Source organism: Urocampus carinirostris, chromosome 11, assembly GCF_059441175.1.
Source record: "Urocampus carinirostris isolate Australia breed hairy pipefish chromosome 11, RoL_Ucar_1.0, whole genome shotgun sequence".
NCBI classification, from domain to species: Eukaryota; Metazoa; Chordata; class Actinopteri; order Syngnathiformes; family Syngnathidae; genus Urocampus; species Urocampus carinirostris.
The window spans coordinates 1911146-1930000 of record NC_142359.1 but is presented as its reverse complement, the minus strand read 5'-3'; the positions used below and the strand labels follow the sequence as shown (position 1 = coordinate 1930000).

Below are 18855 nucleotides of genomic sequence, written 5' to 3'. Positions count from 1 at the left end.
GTGCCCTGCGATTGGCTGGCAACCCGTTCAGGGTGTCCCCTGCCCACTGCCCGGAGATGGCTGGGATGGGCTCCAGCCCCCCCGCGACCCTAATGGGGATAAGCGGTACGGCTGATGAGATGAGATGAGATGAAAACAAGTGAAACTAAAAGCCAAAGGTGCGCAGTCAAATAAAAGATTGAATGCATTCGATATTATGAAAAACGAGTCGAAATTTGGCGAATGATTTTTCTGAAAAATTTCAAATAAAAAAAACATCTCGAGTTTTTTTTCCCACGCCATCCTTTTTTTTCTAATCCCGACTGATTTATAATTGCCGCGAGGAGGTTCTGATGTTTCCTTTTACATGAAAAAAAAATATTCAGCGTGCGAAAAAAAACGTCAAGGGGAAATAATGGGTTAATAAATGAAGTGGAACTTACAGCAAATAAGATATTGAAGAAGACGAAAAGACATTTCAGGCAGCCGTTGATTTTCCCCATCTTGACTCTGTGCGTGCGATCCTCACTCGCTTCCAACGAATGCGTTTTAAAGAGAAAAAAAAGAGAAAAAAAAAAAAGAAAAAAAAAGAGAAAAAAAGAAAAAAAAAAGCGCTCCCGGAGCCCCTCCTTAAAACACCCTAAAGAAACACGCACGTATCATGATGCATGATTAGGCCTGCTTTATACTTTTGTGGAAACAAAGAAAGAAAAATGTTCCTTCCTGTTCAGTAAGTTTTTTTTGGTACAGTGGAACCTCGGTTCTCGACCATAATCCGCTCCAGAACCCTGTTCCAAAACCGATTTGAACCATCACCGAAGCCGTTTTTTCCTATTAAAAGTTTTAATCCAGGGGTGTCAAACTCATTTGAACTCGGGGGCCACACGATAGAACAAACATTCTGTCGGGGGCCGGACGAGTAGATGAAAGAGAAAGAAAAAGAGATAAAGAAATAAGAGAAAGAGGGAGGGAAAAGGAGAGCGGGCGGGACAAAGAAAGAAAAAGAGAGAGCGGGAGAGAGCGTGAGAAACAAAAGATAAAAAGTCGTGAGAGAGGGGGAACAGAAAGGGAGAGGAAGAAAGAAATCCAAAGAGACATAGAAAGACGGAAGGAGAGAAAAGAGGAAAAAAAGCGCGAAGGGTATGAAGAGCGAAAGAGAAAAGAGAGAAAAGGAAAAAAGGAAGTTAGAGTAAAAGAGGTTAAACGACACAAAGAGAGAAAGAGATAAAGAGCAACAAAGCAAGAGAAAAAGAGAGACACTGAGAGTGAAAGAGACAGAGAGTGGGAGAAAAGGGGTGGAAAAGAAAGAGAGAGAGAGAAAGAAATACAAGTACAGTGTCTTTGTTCGAGGCACCTGGCTTTGGCAACATCAAGTTGACCTATTTCAACCTGCAGCTTGTTTTTCTCTTGAGCTTCTCTGAGTGTTGTCTGGCGGGCCGGATTCAATCCCTTAGCGGCCCTGATCTGGCCCGCGAGCCGCCTCTTTGACTCCTGTGCTGTAGAGACATCCGTCATGTCGAATGAGAATGTCGACGAGCATAAAAACACAAAGGTATATGATGTCGTTCGTGCGATTGAAGGATTTGTAGTTTTCGTGGGTGAGGAAAGTGGCCAAAGGTGAGAAAGGAGGCGTGGCCTCTCTTTGTTTCACGCATCCCGATTGGAGCATTTATCGAACGACAAAGCCAACGTTGAGGAAACGATGATGGCCGACACCTGAAACACATACACCACGCACGCCAGCGTTACAAACATCTTTCAGGGAAAATGTCACACGTCTCATTCGCAAAGGTTCTTTTGCCCGAATCGGTTTTGGCCTTTTCTTGGCTCGTCTCGGACACGGCATCGGCATCTTTACCGTAGATGTCGACGCTGCTGTATCGCAGCCGGGGTTGGGTAGTGTTACTTTAACTGGATTACTTTCAATGACTTTTGGATTACTCCAACACCAAATATGCTAATAAAAGACAAAAGTAACTAAATAGGAATAAAATGAGTATATTTTGTGCAGGCTTGGGGAGTAACGGAATACATGGAACGGCAAAAATGATGTTTGGATTGATTTCCATTTTGTTTCTGTGGCATTTGATGTTCGTTTTGCCAGAGATCTAAGAGATCAAAGCCAGGAGAGAAAGCTTACCGCGTGTTGTGAGTCATCATTTTATTCATACTTAGTTTATTTTGTCTTTTATGAGCATATTTGGTATTGGAGTAATCCAAAAGTCATTGAAAGTAATCCAGTTAAAGTAACCCTACCCAACCCTGCATTTGATGTTCGTTTTGCCGGAGATCAAAGAGATCAAAGCCAGGAGAGAAAGCTTACCACGTGTTGTGAGTCATCATTTGATTCATATTTAGTTTCTTTTGTCTTTTATGAGCATATTTGCTATTGGAGTAATCCAAAAGTCATTGAAAGTAATCCAGTTAAAGGAACCCTACCCAACCCTGCATTTGATGTTCGTTTTGCCGGAGATCAAAGAGATCAAAGCCAGGAGAGAAAGCTTACCACGTGTTGTGAGTCATCATTTTTGGTTTCTTTTGTCTTTTCTTAGCATATTGGGTATTGGAGTAATCCAAAAGTCATTGAAAGTAATCCAGTTAAAGTAACCCTAGCCAACCCTGACCGCAGCCGATATGGTCCGACCCCGAGGCGGCGCCCCCTAAGCACACTCCGGGCGGCCGTAGACCTAATTTGAAAAGAACTCGCCAGGGCTGGCTCATTGATATTTTCTAGTTGACTAAATCTATAACCCTGTTTTCAACAATTACCCTGGTAGTGACAGGGAAATTCAACTACCGTAAATTCCGGACTATAAGCCGCTACTTTTTTCCCAGACTTTCAACCCTGCGGCTTATTCAGTGATGCGGCCAATTTATGTCATTTTTCAGCGCTCGAGTACAAAAAGTAAGATTTAGACCGGTGGAATATATGCGCAGAGGAAGACTGCAACTTCTTGGCTTGTGCACAAATTAAATTAGCGTTAACATACCCTTATCCTACAAAATGCAAAAAGAAAGGCACATGACGCACCACATGAGGAAGATGAGGACGCTTCACTGCGATTTTTACAAGTACGGTATGCTTTTTTAACAGACCCGTGTACTGTGTTGCAAGCGTGTTGCTAGTAGCGTTTTGCTACCCTTCACAGGCACGGTTTGGGATGAAAGTTATATGATTATTAAAGCTTTGAAAACTCTCTCGGTGTACCTTCTTTCTTTGTAAATATGTGTAACCGTGTATAATATGTATTTGCAACTGTATATTTTTGTCATGTATTTATTTCAGACACTTATTCTGATATGTTTTGCACGGGCGAATGAAAAAGAAGGGGCGGAACAAACGCAGGCTTACGGGAAGTGGGGTAAAGGCGAGACCTGTTTGTGGACGCGGCCGACGATAGTGGATATATATTTTTCCCACTCTTACCTCTGGAAATATACACTTTTTTCCTTGGATTACTTTCAACGGGGGGGCAGCACGGTGGGGCAGTGGTTAGCGCGTGTGCGGCACAGTTCAAGGTCTTGGGAACCTCCTGTGTGGGTTCAAATCCAGCTACCGGACTTTCTGTGCGGAGTTTGTATGTTCTCCCCGTGCTTGCATGGGTTTCCTCCGGGCACTCCGGTTTCCTCCCACATTCCAAAGCATTTCAGGTGGACTGGTCGGTCCTAATTGTCCCTAGGTGTGAATGAGCGAGCGAGTTGTCTGTCCCTGTGTGCCCTGCGATTGGCTGGCAACCAGTCCAGGGTGTCCCCTGCCCACTGCCCGATGATTGCTGGGATGGGCTCCAGCACCCCCGCGACCCTACTGAGGATAAGTGGTGCAGCTAATGAGATGAGATGAGACTTTCAACGGGACACGGACTCTGCAGGTCTGCATCAAACCTTAAGTTTTCCGTTCATTTTGCCGGCTGTGATTTTTGGACCGTGTACTTTAATGAAGGACATTTTGTTTCAATCGTGGGACTTGAAGTCGGGTTTGGGTTAATTTGGTGTTTGTGTTACATGTTTAAATGTGGCGGGTGCGGCTTATATACAGGTGCGGCTTGTGTAAGTACAAAATCGGTTTTCCTCTTAAAATGTGGCGGGTGCGGCTTATAATCAGGTGCGTTCTATAGTCGGTAATTTACGGTATTTAATTGGAGAAGGAATGCTTTGGCTTCAGGCAGAAGGAGATTGGGACTGTAGGTGCAATCCTTACCGCCAAGGTGGCGAAAGCGGAAAGGACGGCGATGCGGAGTTTGACGGGGAAGCCGACGTGACTCTTGAGGAGAAGACCGCAAGACTGAAAACGCCCAGCGACAATCGTATTCAGTTCTCCAACCGGACGCGCCGAAGCCGCGGAGATACCTTGGAGTGGACCAACGTCGGCGAGGCGTCACGGCCGCTCAACGGCGTGCAGGCTTCCGACGACGGCGAACTGAAAAGAAGAAACGGAATCCGAATCTCATCGTGTTTATTTATTTTTTCTTTTTATTCTCTATTTACTTTTTTCCTACGCTTTTTTTTCTGTCTTTTTTCTAAATTTTTCCTTCTTTTTTTTCTCTTCCTTTTGTTTCTTTTTTTCTCAGCTTTTCACAACTTTTTCATTTTTTTTGTTCTATTCCCCCCTTCCTTTAAGTCATTTTGTGCATAATTTTTACATAATATTTGGTCATGTTGAGATTAAAGAAGCAAAAACAACCTGAAAAGCCGTTTAGGACCCGAAAAAGCCGGTTCCTTTTAATGAGCCGAGCCGAAGAAGCCGGTTCTCAATAAACTCTACTAACTTTACTCAACTTCGTTCTACTTCGACTCGACTTCAAAATACCGCATTTAGGACACAATGTCAGGGGAACCCGTGTATTTTGACCTTCATGCACTATAACTTTAACTTAATTGGCTTCTTAATGAGCAATTTTGAGCCCTGATTTTGTGCGCTGGCTAGATTTTCTTGTGCGCTGAGAATCTGCGAGCTGGGTTAGGACAACTGGAATCAAACGCCCGACTAGAGAAAAACAACACGTTATCGCTGACCGAACACAGTATCAGTGTCGCCCGGACAACTCTGGAACACGACTGAATGTTCGGATGAAATAAACAACGTGTTCCCTCTCAATTCGACTCTCTCTGCTCTCTGGTGTATGTTTCGGGGCGGAACCAATATACGTCCTGCTCCGAAATTCTGTTTTAAAGGAAATGGTGCGATACCCAAGAGATTCAAGGGGCTTGATTCTGGGAATCTTACCGGAAAAATACTACAGAACCCGGTCAAAAATAATTCTTCCAACAGCTAGCAAAAATAATAAGATAATGGTATAAACAAGGCTAGCTTTGATTTTCTCTTGAAGGTCCAGATAGGTTTTTGCTCAAAAACATCCCGTATCTTGAATTTCAACTAACTAAAGTAGACCTCGTATGTAGAGAACAGTATGGAGCACACGGCCCTTTAGTGGTAGCATCTGGAAATTATACTCACTTGGAATTTCTTTGGTATGTCAAGCAAGAGTTTTCCTCAAAGGAACTATGATATCTTGAATTTCTTGTAACTAGAGTAGGTTGTAAGTAGAAGGTCTAGAGCACTCAGCCCTCTAGTGGTAGCGTTTGGGAATTCTCCTCACTTACATTTTTTTTATATGCCGAGCTAGGTTTTTACTCAAAAGACATCTCGAATCTTGAATTTTTTGGTAACTAGAGGAGAGCTCGAATGTGGAGAACCGTCTGGAGTACACGGCCCTCTAGTGGTAGTGATTGGAAATTATTCTAACTTGCAATTTCTTTGGTATGTCAGGCAAGAGTTTTCCTCAAAACAACTATAATATCTTGAATTTCTTGTAACTAGAGTAGGTTGTAAGTAGAGGAAGGTCTAGAGCACTCAGCCCTCTAGTGGTAGGGTTTGGGAATTCTCCTCACTTAGAATTTTTTTTAATTTGCCGAGCTAGGTTTGTATTCAAAAGACATCTCGAATCTTGAACTTTTTGGTAACTAGAGGAGAGCTCGAAGGTATAGAACAGTCTGGAGCACACGGCCCTCTAGTGGTAGCGTTTGGGAATTCTCCTCACTTAGATTTTTTTTTATATGCTGAGCTAAGTTCTTACTCAAAAGACATCTCGAATTTTGAATTTTTTGGTAACTAGAGGAGAGCTCGAATGTAGAGAACCGTCCGGAGTACACGGCCCTCTAGTGGTAGCGTTTGGAAATTCTCCTCACTTCGATTTTTTTTTATATGCCGAGCTAGATTTTTACTCAAAAGACATCTCGAATCTTGAATTTTTGGTAACTAGAGGAGAGCTCGAAGGTATAGAACAGTCTGGAGCACACGGCCCTCTAGTGGTAGCGTCTGGAAATTATTCTCGATTGGAATTTCTCTCTCATGTCAAGCTCGGTTTTTGCCAGTAATTAGATTAGCTTGCATGAAGGAGGACCACAGTACTAACAGCTTGCTATTTCCGAGTTCTTCCTGTGACCCCGAAAAGTCGGGTTTACAAGTTCACAAGGCTTTTATTCAAAAGGGGAGGCGCCTGCACCTCATTCGGAAGTAAAGACAACACGTTTTCTTTTTGGATATTAGAGACAAATGCAACAAATGAGGACTAAGCTGTACTTTAGCTTGATTTATTTGGAGATGTGACATGACTTGTCGATCACAGGTGTTGCCTACCTGTCGGGAAGGCAGAGACAGGAAGCGGGAAGGGAGCTTCCCCAGTCTTCTGGGCCCCTCAGGCCGCAACAGGCGCCCTGCGGACAAGATATCAGGGAATGTTGGACGGTGTCGGAGGGGTTCAGGGACCCACCTGGACCTGCAGCTTGTCCATCTGGTCCCGGACGTACGGGTCGGCGAGGTGCAGCGGCGTCACGTTGGCGAAGGCTTCCTCCATCGCCGCATCCACCTGCCAAGGGAAGGGCGGAGTTGTGGCATAGACCGAAGGGGCCGTGTCCCCACCAATATCCACAGTTCGTTGTTTTGTCCCCACCAAAACCAAATAGATTCATGCATCAACGTCTGCTTCAGCTAGCGGCGCTAATAGGGTTCAACCAAGTTCTTTGCTGACGCCAGGATGCATATGACCCACGCGATTGGCTGTGCCTTTCATACCAGACTTATGTTTGGTTCCCCGGTTGGCATATAAGCGCATATTTTCCCGTGTAGCCAACCAGAGTCCGTATGTGGGAAGGGGGCGTGCTAACAGAGGTACGACGGACCAACAGGAAACCAATGGGTCAAAGTGAGCATGCAGCAAGAGAAGTTCCTTAATTTTAGCATAGCACCATGCCTGAAGGGACAAGAAAACATCCGTCTTATACTGCTGTCTTCATGCTAAAAGTCATAAAGGCTGATGAAAAAACCTAGCAAGAAAGTTTGGTGGAGATAAAACCAACGTCAGACCATGGATACATCATTATAAGGACAAACGTGGGCCCCACCAATGCCAGGATCAAACCTACGCCCTTAGATGAAGGCTTTTCGGGATGTGTTGGGATTCCAAACTTACTTGAAGTTGCAGGTGGACCAGCGGAGATGCCGCCACCAGCATGGCCAGCAGCTCCACAAACATGGCAGCACTGAACTGAAAACACAAAGGCAACATCCTGGGAACAACTTGCCCCGTTATCGAAAACCAGCTCAACCATGCCCCACTTTTCATCAACAACAAGGCTGTGGAGGTTGTCAGCAGGACCAAGTTCCTAGGGGTGCACATCACAGACAAACTCACCTGGTCTGTGAACACTGCATCACTGGTGAAGAGGGCACAGCAGCGCCTGTACTTCCTGCGGAGGATGAGGCGATCCCACCTGCCCCCACCCACCCTCATCACATTCTACAGAGGGGCCATAGAGAGCATCCTGACTAGCTGTGTCTCTGTGTGGTGTGGAGGCTGCAGTGCCTCGGACTGTGGTAGTGTGAGGAGGGTGGTGAGGACAGCAGAGAAAATCAACGGGACTTCTCTCCTCTCCATTCAGGACATTGGCCAGAAGCGCTGCCTATCCCGAGCCAAGAACATCACTAGGGACCCCTCTCACACCCATCATGGACTGTTCACTCTGCTAGCCTCTGGGAAGAGGTACTGCAGGCGCGATGCAGGACCACCAGGTTCTGCAACAGCTTTGTCCCTCCGGCCATTAGACTGTTAAACGGTCAATCACACACATAGCAAGCCTACCCAGCTGCTAATCTGTACATCTGTTTGTTTTTTGTTTTTTTTTGTCCTTGCACTACTGGCAGTTCTCTTGTACCTAGCCACTCCTTTGCACATCTGTTCTCCTCTGCACTACCGTACTCCATTGTTATTATATAGTGACTTGTTTACCTGACTGCCCATTGTGCACATCTGTTCAGCTGCTCCTCTTGCACTCTTTGCACTACTGTATAATACTATACATAGCTGTAATTATTTAGTATATTATTTAGTATTTCAATACTCCAACTCAATACTACATATTTATATCTGTACATTCAAGGAAAACTGTGCTGGTCAGATGTATCGACATTTTGTTCTGTATACAAGTGTACAAGAATGACAACAAAGTATATCTGAATCTGAATCTGAAAAGGTGGAGCATGCAATGCTCCTCTGGAGATCTTGCAGAAATAACTGGGTAGGTATCTCACCAGCATCAGTAGCGTCCTGAGGTCCAAAGCAGCTGCACAGACGCCAACCAGCGCCAAGAGGACTGTGATGGGTCCAAAAACTTGCAGGAGCAGAACACCGTCGCCACTGGAAACCTCCTCAAACAACTGCAAGTACCAAGCACAAGCACCAAATGGATAACTCCTGTGCATCTTTGCGAATGTTGTGTCTTCACCTCAGCCACTGAGAAGCTGCTGTCCACTGTGGAGAAGGCCACAGCCATCATCACGACGCCGCACACCTGAACACACCACAGCAAACACATCAAACCCAACATACCACGGAACCTTTTTAGACCAGAACCTCTAACGTGACAAGAAACATTTTGCCAGCTTTACAAAAAGGCTCATCTTGGGACCAAAAGGTCGCGGGTTCGATTCTCGGCGAAGAGCCCTCGGAAAAGACACTCAACCCCCATTGCCTTCGATACGGCTGAAGGTTCTATCAGTGTGTGTGTGTACGGAAGGGTGAAGTAAATCGTAAAGAGTTTTGGAGGTCCTCAGCCACTGGTAAAGCATGCAGTTCATTTACCATCTAGTCTGTGAACAGTCCCAAAGTCTACCACTAGGGACCGTTCATCGCCGTCATACGCCTCCCACTATCAGGCCCGTGATTCCGTACCCTCGGTTATACCTGCAGAGTACCTGTAGTCCGCTGATTGGCTGCTTCCTCTCTTGTAAACCCCGGCCTTCCTGACAACACTCGTCGGATCGTTTGTGAACCTACGCTACACGCTAGGCAAACTTTTGTGACTCCTGACTCTATCCTGCCCTGTTGTTCTGTCTGATACCTGTTTCTGACCTTTTTCTGGACCCGTTTCTGCTTTTGCTCCTCCGTCCCGGCCTTCGGCCTGTTTTGCCCTGTTTCCTGCCTGATACCTGTTGCCAACTTTTTTTCTGGACCCGTTTGTGTTTTTGCTCCTCCGCCCCGGCCAATGACCTGTTTGTTCTCGCTGTCAATGACTACCCTCGCTTGACACGGAAGTGCCACTTCCGCGTTCCTGTCATCCTGTATTCATTCCTGCAGAGTACCTGTATTCCGCAGGGAGTTTTTTTTATCTCATAGAATAGAATAGAATGGAATAGAATATACCTTTATTGTCATTGTTACAAAATGGGTTGAACATATTGTGACAACGAAATTGGGCATGACACTCCAGTTCCACATATTAACAGTGAGGATAAAAGAAAACAAGAAGATAAATATGTCTTTTGTTGTGATATTAAAGGGGACCCAAACGCAGGAAGTAGAAGAAGGCAAGGTGCTCACAAAGAGATTTGGTATCTAATAAGAAAATCATCAACTAAGTCACAAACTAAAGTCACAAACTAACTGGAACCGACACAACCACAAACAAAGAATTTTCATTGGGGTCCTTGGAAGATAGGGTCCGGGTTTGCTTGGGCAAAAAACAGCGCTGATAAAAAAAAAAAATAAAAAAAAAAATAAAAAAATAAATAAAAAAAAACAATAAAAAAAAACCATTCTGCCCTTCTTAAAGGGACAGTGTTTGATAATTCTCCACCGGATGTCGCACTATAAATTCCCGAGACTGAAAGGGGGCAAGGAGCAGCCGTCTTCTTTCCATTTTTACTCAAAGAAAGACATTCTTTTAAAGAAATGAAAAAAAAGGAAATAAGAAAAATAGGCAAAAAGGAAAATAGGAATAAAAAGAAAAGTAAGAAAAACAAAGGAAAAAAAAGATTATGAGGAAAAGGAAGGAAAAAAAGGAAGGCATTAAAGAGAAAAAGGAGAAAAACAGGGGGAAATGCCATTGTTTACTCTTTTTTTTAATCTTCACCTCCTTTTTTTCTTTTCTTTTATTTCATTTATTTTTTCTATTTTTTTTTGCACAATTTTGTGGCCCTTTTTCCTTTTTTTTGTTTCTTTTTCATTTTCTTATCTCTCTTCTTTCCAAAAGTAATAAGGTGCGTTTGGGTCACGTAGCGTCTCCGTATTTCACCTGCTTCCGTTGTCCTTTTAGCACTCGTTTTCAGGGGCCCGGCAGAATACGGCGACATCTAGTGGGCAAATAACAGACACTGTGACTTTGGAGAGGATCGAAGCTGCCTTGTAGAGATCCCACTCTGATTCATCCACTTGCTGGAGATACGAAGACCCCTCAAGTGACTAGGTCAGGTCAAATCCCATTTCTTTGTCTAGCCCTTCATCACCAAGGGTCTCCAAGGGGTTGCACGGAGCACCAGGACGCCATCCCCTGATCTAAAACCGACACCACGGCGAGGGAAAAACTCCAAAACTAGTATTTTCTGACTGTATCCGTTCGAAAAACCGTTTATCGAGATGCGCGAGGGGTCCGTGTCGTATCATTTCTCCACTTACGGCGAGTATCAGCGTGACGCAGATGTCCAGTCCTCTCAAGCGCCTCCTGCAGGGAAACATGACCGATGCCGTCGCCCGCAAAAGACAAATGGCGTCTGGCGGCTATAGCTGCGATCTCTCTAGCCTCCCCACCCACCCCTCTTCCCCTCAAAGAATGACTGCGGCCATCTTGTGAGAAGGGACGCTCCCGAGTGTAAGGACCTGACCAAGTTTGGAAGCTGAAGGGGAGGACGCCAGGAAAAGATGACGTGGAGCCAAATCGGGCTTTTCTCCAACCGGGGACGAGAAACAGCAGTTTTTGGACTCAAACGCTCATCCAAATATTTACATTTTGTCGGAAGGGGAGAGAGAAAGAGAGAGGGAGGGAGAGAGAGAGAGAGAGAGAGAGAGAGAGAGAGAGAGAGAGAGAGAGAGAGAGAGAGAGAGAGAGAGAGAGAGAGAGAGAGAGAGAGCGAGCAGTACCACCAGACTCCAACAAAAGCCGCTCTCCGGACAAAAGCTTCTTCAACAACTATTTCCTAACCCTAACCCTAACCCTAAACCTCACCTTAACCACCCTAACCCGAGCCCAACCTTAACCCTAACCTAACCATAACCCTAACCCTCTAACCCTAACCCTCTAACCTAAAACCTAACCCTAACCCTAACCCCAACCCTAACCCTCTAACCCTAATCTTCTAACCTTAACCCTAACCTGACATTTGGGGAACGTGGACACATAGCAAAGAAGAATTTCAAAAATTCATAGAAATACTCAACACACACCATAGTACAATTACGGTCAAACACTCCACAAATGACCACCAGATAGATTTTCTAGACACAACTACTTATAAGGGACCCTCATTCACTCAAACACAAACTTTAGACACAAAGGTCTTCTTTAAAGACACAGACACACATGCACTCTTACACAAAAACAGCCTTCATCCAAAGCACACCTACAGAGGCTTAATAAAATCACAGTTGCTCAGATTCCACAGAATCTGCTCGCAAGATACGGACTTTGAAAAGGCCACCCAAACCCTATTCAAGGCACTGAGACCAAGAGGATACTCAAGATCTTTCCTCAGGCAGGTCCGTAAAACATTTTTAACCACAGGGCAACGAGACACACAGAAAATTATCCCACTAATTAGTACCTACTCAGAATTTAGCCAAATTGCTAATAGAAAAATTAGACAAAATATAAACCAGACACTACGGAACACAGACATAATCCAAGATTACAAAATCATCTCAGCCTTTAAAAGAAACAAAAACCTCAAAGATTACTTAGTAAAAAGTAAATTACCAGAAATCAACATAACACAAACGCAGGGCCCCACATTCTACAAACAAGCCACCACAGTTAGGAACACCGTCACCAACACAAACTACCTAGTTAAACAAACAATCACACCCACTACGGAAAACTGTATATATGTCATAAAGTGTAAACACTGTGACATTACATATATAGGAGAGACAGGAAACTCTATCAGATGTAGATTAGCACAACACATTTACAACATTAAGAACCTTAAACAAAGTAATACACATCTTGTCGCACACTTCATTCGACATGGACTACAGGCATTAGAAATATGGGGCCTACAAACAAATAGCAATTGGACACAAAAAGACAGACGTAGGGCAGAAAAAGGCCGGATAGGAAAATTAAACACTCTCTTCCCAGATGGACTAAACGAACGCAGGTAAGACAAGAAACGCTCCAATTTCCTGAATGGCCAGTGCAAAAACTTGGTTTCCCAAGAACCCCAAATTTTTTGAGGGACCTTGGGAAAGTAAGATTGCTTCAAAAACCTAACCCCCTAACCCTAACCCTCTAACCCTAACCCTCTAACCTAAAACCTAACCCTAACCCTAAACCTCACCTTAACCACCCTAACCCGAGCCCAACCTTAACCCTAACCTAACCCTAACCCTAACCCTAAACCTAACCATAACCCTAACCCCCTAACCCTAACCCTCTAACCCTAACCCTCTAACCTAAAACCTAACCCTAACCCTAACCCCAACCCTAACCCTCTAACCCTAATCTTCTAACCTTAACCCTAACCCTAACCTTATCCCTAACCCAGAAAATCTACAAAATCAGCAAAATGCCACAGCCTGTATTCCTTATAGAAATCTAGCACTACAAATGTGTCTCCCTTCCTCCATTACTTAAGAGTGTTGAGGCTCATTTCTGTCCTAGATCAGGGGTCTTGCGGCCCCCAGGACAGTAGTTTGAGGGCCCCACCTTCATATGAAAGGGACAGTGTCTATCACTTCCCCACTAGATGTCGTGGTATTTTGTCGCGGCGCTGAAAACAGGTGCCAAAAGCACCACGGAAGGAAGACAAAACAGGGAGACTCAAGTGATTCCAACTTATGTCTTATTACCTTGGAAAGAAGAGAAAAAAAACGAAAGGAGGAAAATAAATGAAAAAGAAATTTTAAAAAAAACTTAACTAGGCAAAAAAAAGAAAGACAATAAGCAAACCAAAGAAAAAAAAATGAAACAAACACCTTTTTCTGGACCCGTTTCTGCTTTTGCTCCTCCGTCCCCACCTTCGACTTGTTTTGCCCGGTTTCCTGCCTGATACCTGTTGCCGACCTGTTTCTGGACCCGTTTCTGCTTCTGCTCTTCTGTCCCGGCCGCCGACCTGTTTTTCTCGCCGCCAACGACGACCCTCGTTCGACACGGAAGTGCCACTTCCGCTTTCCTGCCATCAGCTACCCGTGACCGACAATGATTGGATCGTGGATGCAAGCACTGCTCTCTTTCTCAATAAAAACTGAACGCAATTGGGTTCCGTCTCCGTTCCTGCTTTGTGACAAATATAACATAGAAAGTGTGTTTTACTTGATGCTGTGGAGAAAGAATCCAGTGATGTCGTTCACCTCGACATAGTTCTTTAGAAAGGAGCCCTTTGTGGAGACTCTGACAGAAGAGTCGGCAAAAAAACATTTTGAGACGTAAAAAAAGAGAGTAAGAGCAACTCCGGTTAGGTGGCTGCAGAAGATCTTCCTGTTTAAAAAGCTTTCAAACATTCCCAAATCAAGGAGAGCATCCCTCATTTTCAACAAGAATCAGGAACAGGGAACAAAGAAAACGCCTGAGAAAATCCAGAGAGCCCTCTTGCTACTAGGCGCATTGTGCAGTGTAGAGGGCGCTCTATCTTGGGAGGGTGGGACTGTCTGCGTGCGCCCCCGTGATAGGCTGCCGTGAGCCGTCAATCAACGGGGAAGCGCACGGCTACAGTTAGCTTTTAGCGACCCGTAACACGGAAAAGGAATTTGTCGATGAAATGGAACTCTGAGAAAGTTAGAAGAGGGCAAAGAAATGCTGATCAACAGCGGGTGCTTCGTGGATTGTTATCGGGTTTGGAAGGCGACTGATAAAGGGAAAGCAATAACAAGGCTGCAGGTCCGGACGACTCCTGTGGTTAGGCTAACAACTCCCACGGGACTCCATCTCCATCCAACGCCAGCTCCAATATCCATGAAATGAATGACCTGGAACTACAACTTGTGGGAAACCGCTACTTTCGAGACGATTTTATTTTAATCGTGGGGGAGAACCGTCTTTAATCGAGGACACTCGATGCTAGCAAGCAGCTAGGCAGCCGCTCTCTAAGTTTCTTTTTATTTTTTGTGAGGGCATCCACCCCGAAGAAGAAATCCGGCTTCCTCTCCCTAGTTCGTATGTAAACATTCTATACTGTATCTCCAGCGCTTTGACTTTGACGATTTTATTGTTTAATATCTCGTGCATCCATTCGATATGGTCGGTGTAAAGTGTAAAAAAGAGATGAGGCGCTTCTTTTGAAATGAAAGGGGAATAAGAAAGCTTGATGCGGTTGAGAAAACGGTTGGATCACTTTTTTTTGGCCACTTTTTACCACGGAGGAGGATCTCTTGAAGCGCATCTTCCAAAACTAAGTTGAACTCAACTTTGTTTATCTTTATAGAGCATATAATTGTATGAAATGTTTATTTTTGAGTACAAAACAATAAAGGTTATCGTCACGGTTTCCGTGGCGCCCGATTGGTCCCCACCGTGTGGTGCCCGGTTCTGTCACGGTTGCCAAGGCGCCCAATTGGCCCCGCCCATGGACACCAGATGAAACGCGTTGACAGATTGCTCCCTGACTACTTAAACGCAGTCTTGTGAGTCGCCTTTGGTCGGAGCGTCTGCGAATCTCCTGCTAAACTCTGTTGTGATATGTCAAACCCTGTGAATCCCCGTTTTTGCTCTTGTTTTGCCAAGTTGTGTGAATCTCCGTTTTTGCCTGTATTTTGCTCCTGTTTTGTTCTTGCCCCGATCTGTTTGATTTTGACCACTTCCTCCTTACGCTCAAGCTACTTCTGCGACCGACAATCCCCAGATTGAGTGTGCGCTCATTCCTCTTCTCCCCAATAAATTGTGAGTAACGTTACGCGATTGGGTTCTGCTTCCTCTTTCGTGTCCTGGTTCGTGACAGTTACTTGTACAAGGCTTCAACACTAAAGCGACTTACTAACATATTCAAAGTGATTGGTTCCGGACGGTTGTTGGTAAGTAGGGCAGCATCTGTACTCTGAGTTGGTAATGACGTGATCTGAAGGTTAATGTAACCCCTTTGGGGGCTTTTTTGAAAGTCTGTCGCTACTTTGCAGATTTTGGCCAGTATTTCTTGTCTCTGTTACTTGTGAAAACCCAGGGATCTCTGTACAGTATCTTCACACACTCAGGCTCAGAGACAGCTTTCTTCCTTACCCCGACTTTAGCTAACCTGCATTGGCTCCCCGTTAGCTTAAGATGTGAATTTTAAGGTTCTATTGATAGTATACAAAATCATGCATGGACTTGCTCCCGCAGACTGAATCCCCCCTATGTTCCGGTCCGGAGCCTTCACTCTGAAAACGCTGGTCTACTCGTGATCCCAAGAGCCAAGAAGAAATCCGCAGGATCGAGAGTGTTTGGGTCCCAGTACCCTGCCCTCTGAGATCGGATCTGCAACCTCAGTGGAAATGTTTCGATCTAAGCTTAAAACACACTTCTATTCGATAGCATATGAATAACTTTTATTTACCGACAATATCGGGGGATGGTCTCATAATAGTCTGTAATAATAGTTTGCAGTAGTCTTTGATCTGTGCAGCCCTTTGAGACTCTTTGTGATTAAGGGCCAAACAAATAAACATGACTTGACTCATCCTGAGGTTTTTGAGTTTTTCCTTGCCCTCATGTCGGTTTTAGATCAGGGGATGGTGTCATAATAGTATGTGGTTTGCAGTAGTCTCTGATCTGTGCAGCCTTTTGAGACTCTTTGTGATTAAGGGCCAAACAAATAAACATGACTTGACTTGACTAAGCAGGGCCATCACCATCCTAAACAAGCACACAAAACTGAAAACGTATCTTGCGACCTATTATGTTTTTTCTCTTTATTGGTGCTGCTAAATGCAAGTGGAAATATATATATTATTGCACTAAACTTGGACTTATTTTCATTTTGTTTGCTGTTTTGCTCCCGCAACCGTACAGGTCCGCAATGGCACCCCCAACCCATACCTGTCGCGCTCCAGGGCTCTATGCCCTTACAAACTGTCCTATTTTCCCTTACAAAATACAAAATAATCTTACACCATATTTTTTTTATTGATGTAGTCTAACATGTTATATTATACGTGTGTTTTCGTTATATCATATATATTGTTAATGAACATTTTGTTGTGAGATACTGAGTTGCTCGACATGAATGAGCTTTATTATCAAAAAATTAAAAAATGAAGTCGCTTGGATGTGTGATGATGTTCACTGTCGAAGGAAAAAACACATGCAAATAGAATTAAGTAGAATTTTCTTATTCAAATTCTCATCTCATCTCATTAGCTGCACCGCTTATCCTCATTAGGGTCGCTGGGGGGCTGGAGCCCATCCCAGCCATCTCCGGAGAGTGGGCAGGGGACACCCTGAACTGGTTGCCAGCCAATCGCAGGGCACACGGGGACAGACAACTCGCTCGGGACAATTTGGAGCGGCCAATTCACCTGAAATGCATGTTTTTGGAATGTGGGAGGACACCGGAGTGCCCGGAGGAAACCCACACAAGCACGGGGAGAACATACAAACTCCGCACAGGAAGTCTGGAGCTGGATTTGAACCCACGCAGGAGGTTCCCATGACATGAACTGTGCCGCACATGCGCTAACCACTGCGCCGCCGTGCTGCCCCTTATTCAAACTATGAATTCATTTCTGCGCGCTACCCAGAGCTTTTCCGCGCACAAGAAAATCTAGCCAGCTCACAAAAATCAGGGCTCGAAATTGCTCATTAAGAAGCCAATTACGTCAAAGTTACAGTGCATGAGGGTGAAAATACACGGGTTCCCCTGACGTTGTGTCCTAAATGCGGTATTTTGAAGTCGAGTCGAAGGAGAACGAAGTTGAGTAAGGTTAGTAGAGTTTGTCGGGGAACCGGCTTCTTCGGCTCGGCTCGCAAAAAGAAACCGGCTCTTTCGGGTCCTAAACGGCTCTTCAGGTTTTTTTTGCTTCGTTCATCCCTATATGACCCAATATTATGTAAAATTTTGCACAAAATGACTTAAAGGGGGGTTGGGGGTGGAAATAGAAAAAAAAAGAAAAAAATACCAAAATGAAAAAGTAGTGAAAAGCTGAGAAAAAAAGAAACAAAAGGAAGAGAAAAAAGAAGGAAAAAAAAAGTCGCTTGGACGTTCACTGTAGAAGGACAAAATACATGCAAATAGAATTAAGTAGAATAATGCATTTTCTTATTTTCTGCATTAAATTATTGTTGGTAATATACTAATTAAAGGGATCACCACAAACTCGTCTTTTGTCATTTTCTCCTTTTATACTTCCTTTTTTTCCTTAACTTCTTTATACAACATCATCATTCGTCATATAATGCATCAAAGCAAGTGAGCCGTTTCAGAGCCGGCTCTCTTTCATGAATTGAGACGAAAAAGCCGCTTCTCTAAAAAGAGACGGACTTCCTTTCACTACACAACTACCACATGAAATTGATGTTTTTTAAGACCACGTGTATTTCAAATGGACTGTTGTTTTCAGATCAGAACGACTGAGGGCGTTTTCATTCGGGTTCGGCCATTGCGACTCGATGATTGTATCCAAAGAACATTCAAAACTATGTTGTACTGTAGGCGTACTGCTCTACTTTCGCTTTGTTCACGTATAATCGGAATGATGCATGATGGGAAACCCCCAGGCGGCAGACGCATGCGCACAGTAGCATCAAACCGCTCACTCGGTGATCCGAAAGAGCCGACTCTTTTTAGCGAGCCGAGCCAAAAGAGCTGCTACTAAGTCATATATATTTGTTTTTGCCCTTAATCTCGAGAGCCGACGTTCTCATACTTAACTGTGGAGACCGTATGATCCATTTCTTATTTATGAACTAATTGTGTGCTTAATGTTACATTTAGAAATAAATGCCGTAATTGTAAGAAACAGAGTCATATGTACTCATTAATGCCAGGACCTTAGCTTGGCCTTGGCCTTGATGCTAGGTCCTTAGCTTGGCCTTGATGCTAAGTCCTTAGCTTGGCCTTTTGTGTACTTTCTATGAAGTCACTATCTTTGATTTTTGCATTTCGGAGATGGAATATGAGCTTGCTCTGTCCACTCCACGCATCGGCCCGGTATTGCAGTACCTCCGGGAACAGTGCATTCGCAATGATCGCAGCAAGGCTTTAGGGCTAGGACCTTAGCTTGGCCTTTTGGCTGAGAGTAAGTGCCCCGGCTCCTAGGCTTTGTAGCGTATTATGAACTGACCGATAACGGATAATGGATAATGAATAACGAAGATAGATCAATAACCCTTAAAAACCCCATTTGGACTTTAAAGTATTTTGGATTTACATTGGATTCAACATGGCGGCGCATGAATGCATGCATGCGGCTAGTTGCTCTC

At 44.4% G+C, this 18855-nt stretch overlaps 2 protein-coding genes and 1 pseudogene across 3 annotated transcripts in view; 1 reads left to right on the top strand and 2 right to left on the bottom strand.

The window, feature by feature from the left end:
• The window catches only part of LOC148356158 (tetraspanin-8-like), a 17442-nt gene extending 16880 nt beyond the window's left edge, over window positions 1–562 (bottom strand). The window contains exon 1 of the mRNA XM_088348275.1: window positions 423–562. Coding sequence (XP_088204401.1) covers window positions 423–482 — 60 coding nt within the window. The 5' untranslated portion in view covers window positions 483–562. The remainder of the gene's footprint in view (window positions 1–422) is intronic.
• An 82-nt stretch (window positions 563–644) lies between these two features.
• On the bottom strand, window positions 645–11049 carry LOC148356157 (uncharacterized). 2 transcript variants are annotated; one of them, XM_088348273.1, is made up of 9 exons: window positions 10929–11049; window positions 8761–8826; window positions 8567–8692; window positions 7449–7523; window positions 6750–6845; window positions 6617–6693; window positions 4327–4396; window positions 4178–4261; window positions 645–1695 (listed from the first exon to the last, which is right to left on the bottom strand). In XM_088348273.1, the coding sequence occupies exons 1-9, from the start codon at window positions 10986–10988 to the stop codon at window positions 1627–1629; spliced, it is 723 nt and encodes a 240-aa protein (XP_088204399.1). In that variant the 5' UTR covers window positions 10989–11049; the 3' UTR covers window positions 645–1626. The 2 variants fall into 2 exon arrangements, with proteins under 2 accessions (XP_088204399.1, XP_088204400.1); XM_088348274.1 differs by lacking the exon at window positions 10929–11049 and adding an exon at window positions 10549–10869.
• Window positions 11050–18451: 7402 nt separating this feature from the next.
• LOC148356156 (U2 spliceosomal RNA) lies at window positions 18452–18617 on the top strand (annotated as a pseudogene).
• The last annotated feature ends 238 nt before the right edge of the window (window positions 18618–18855 follow it).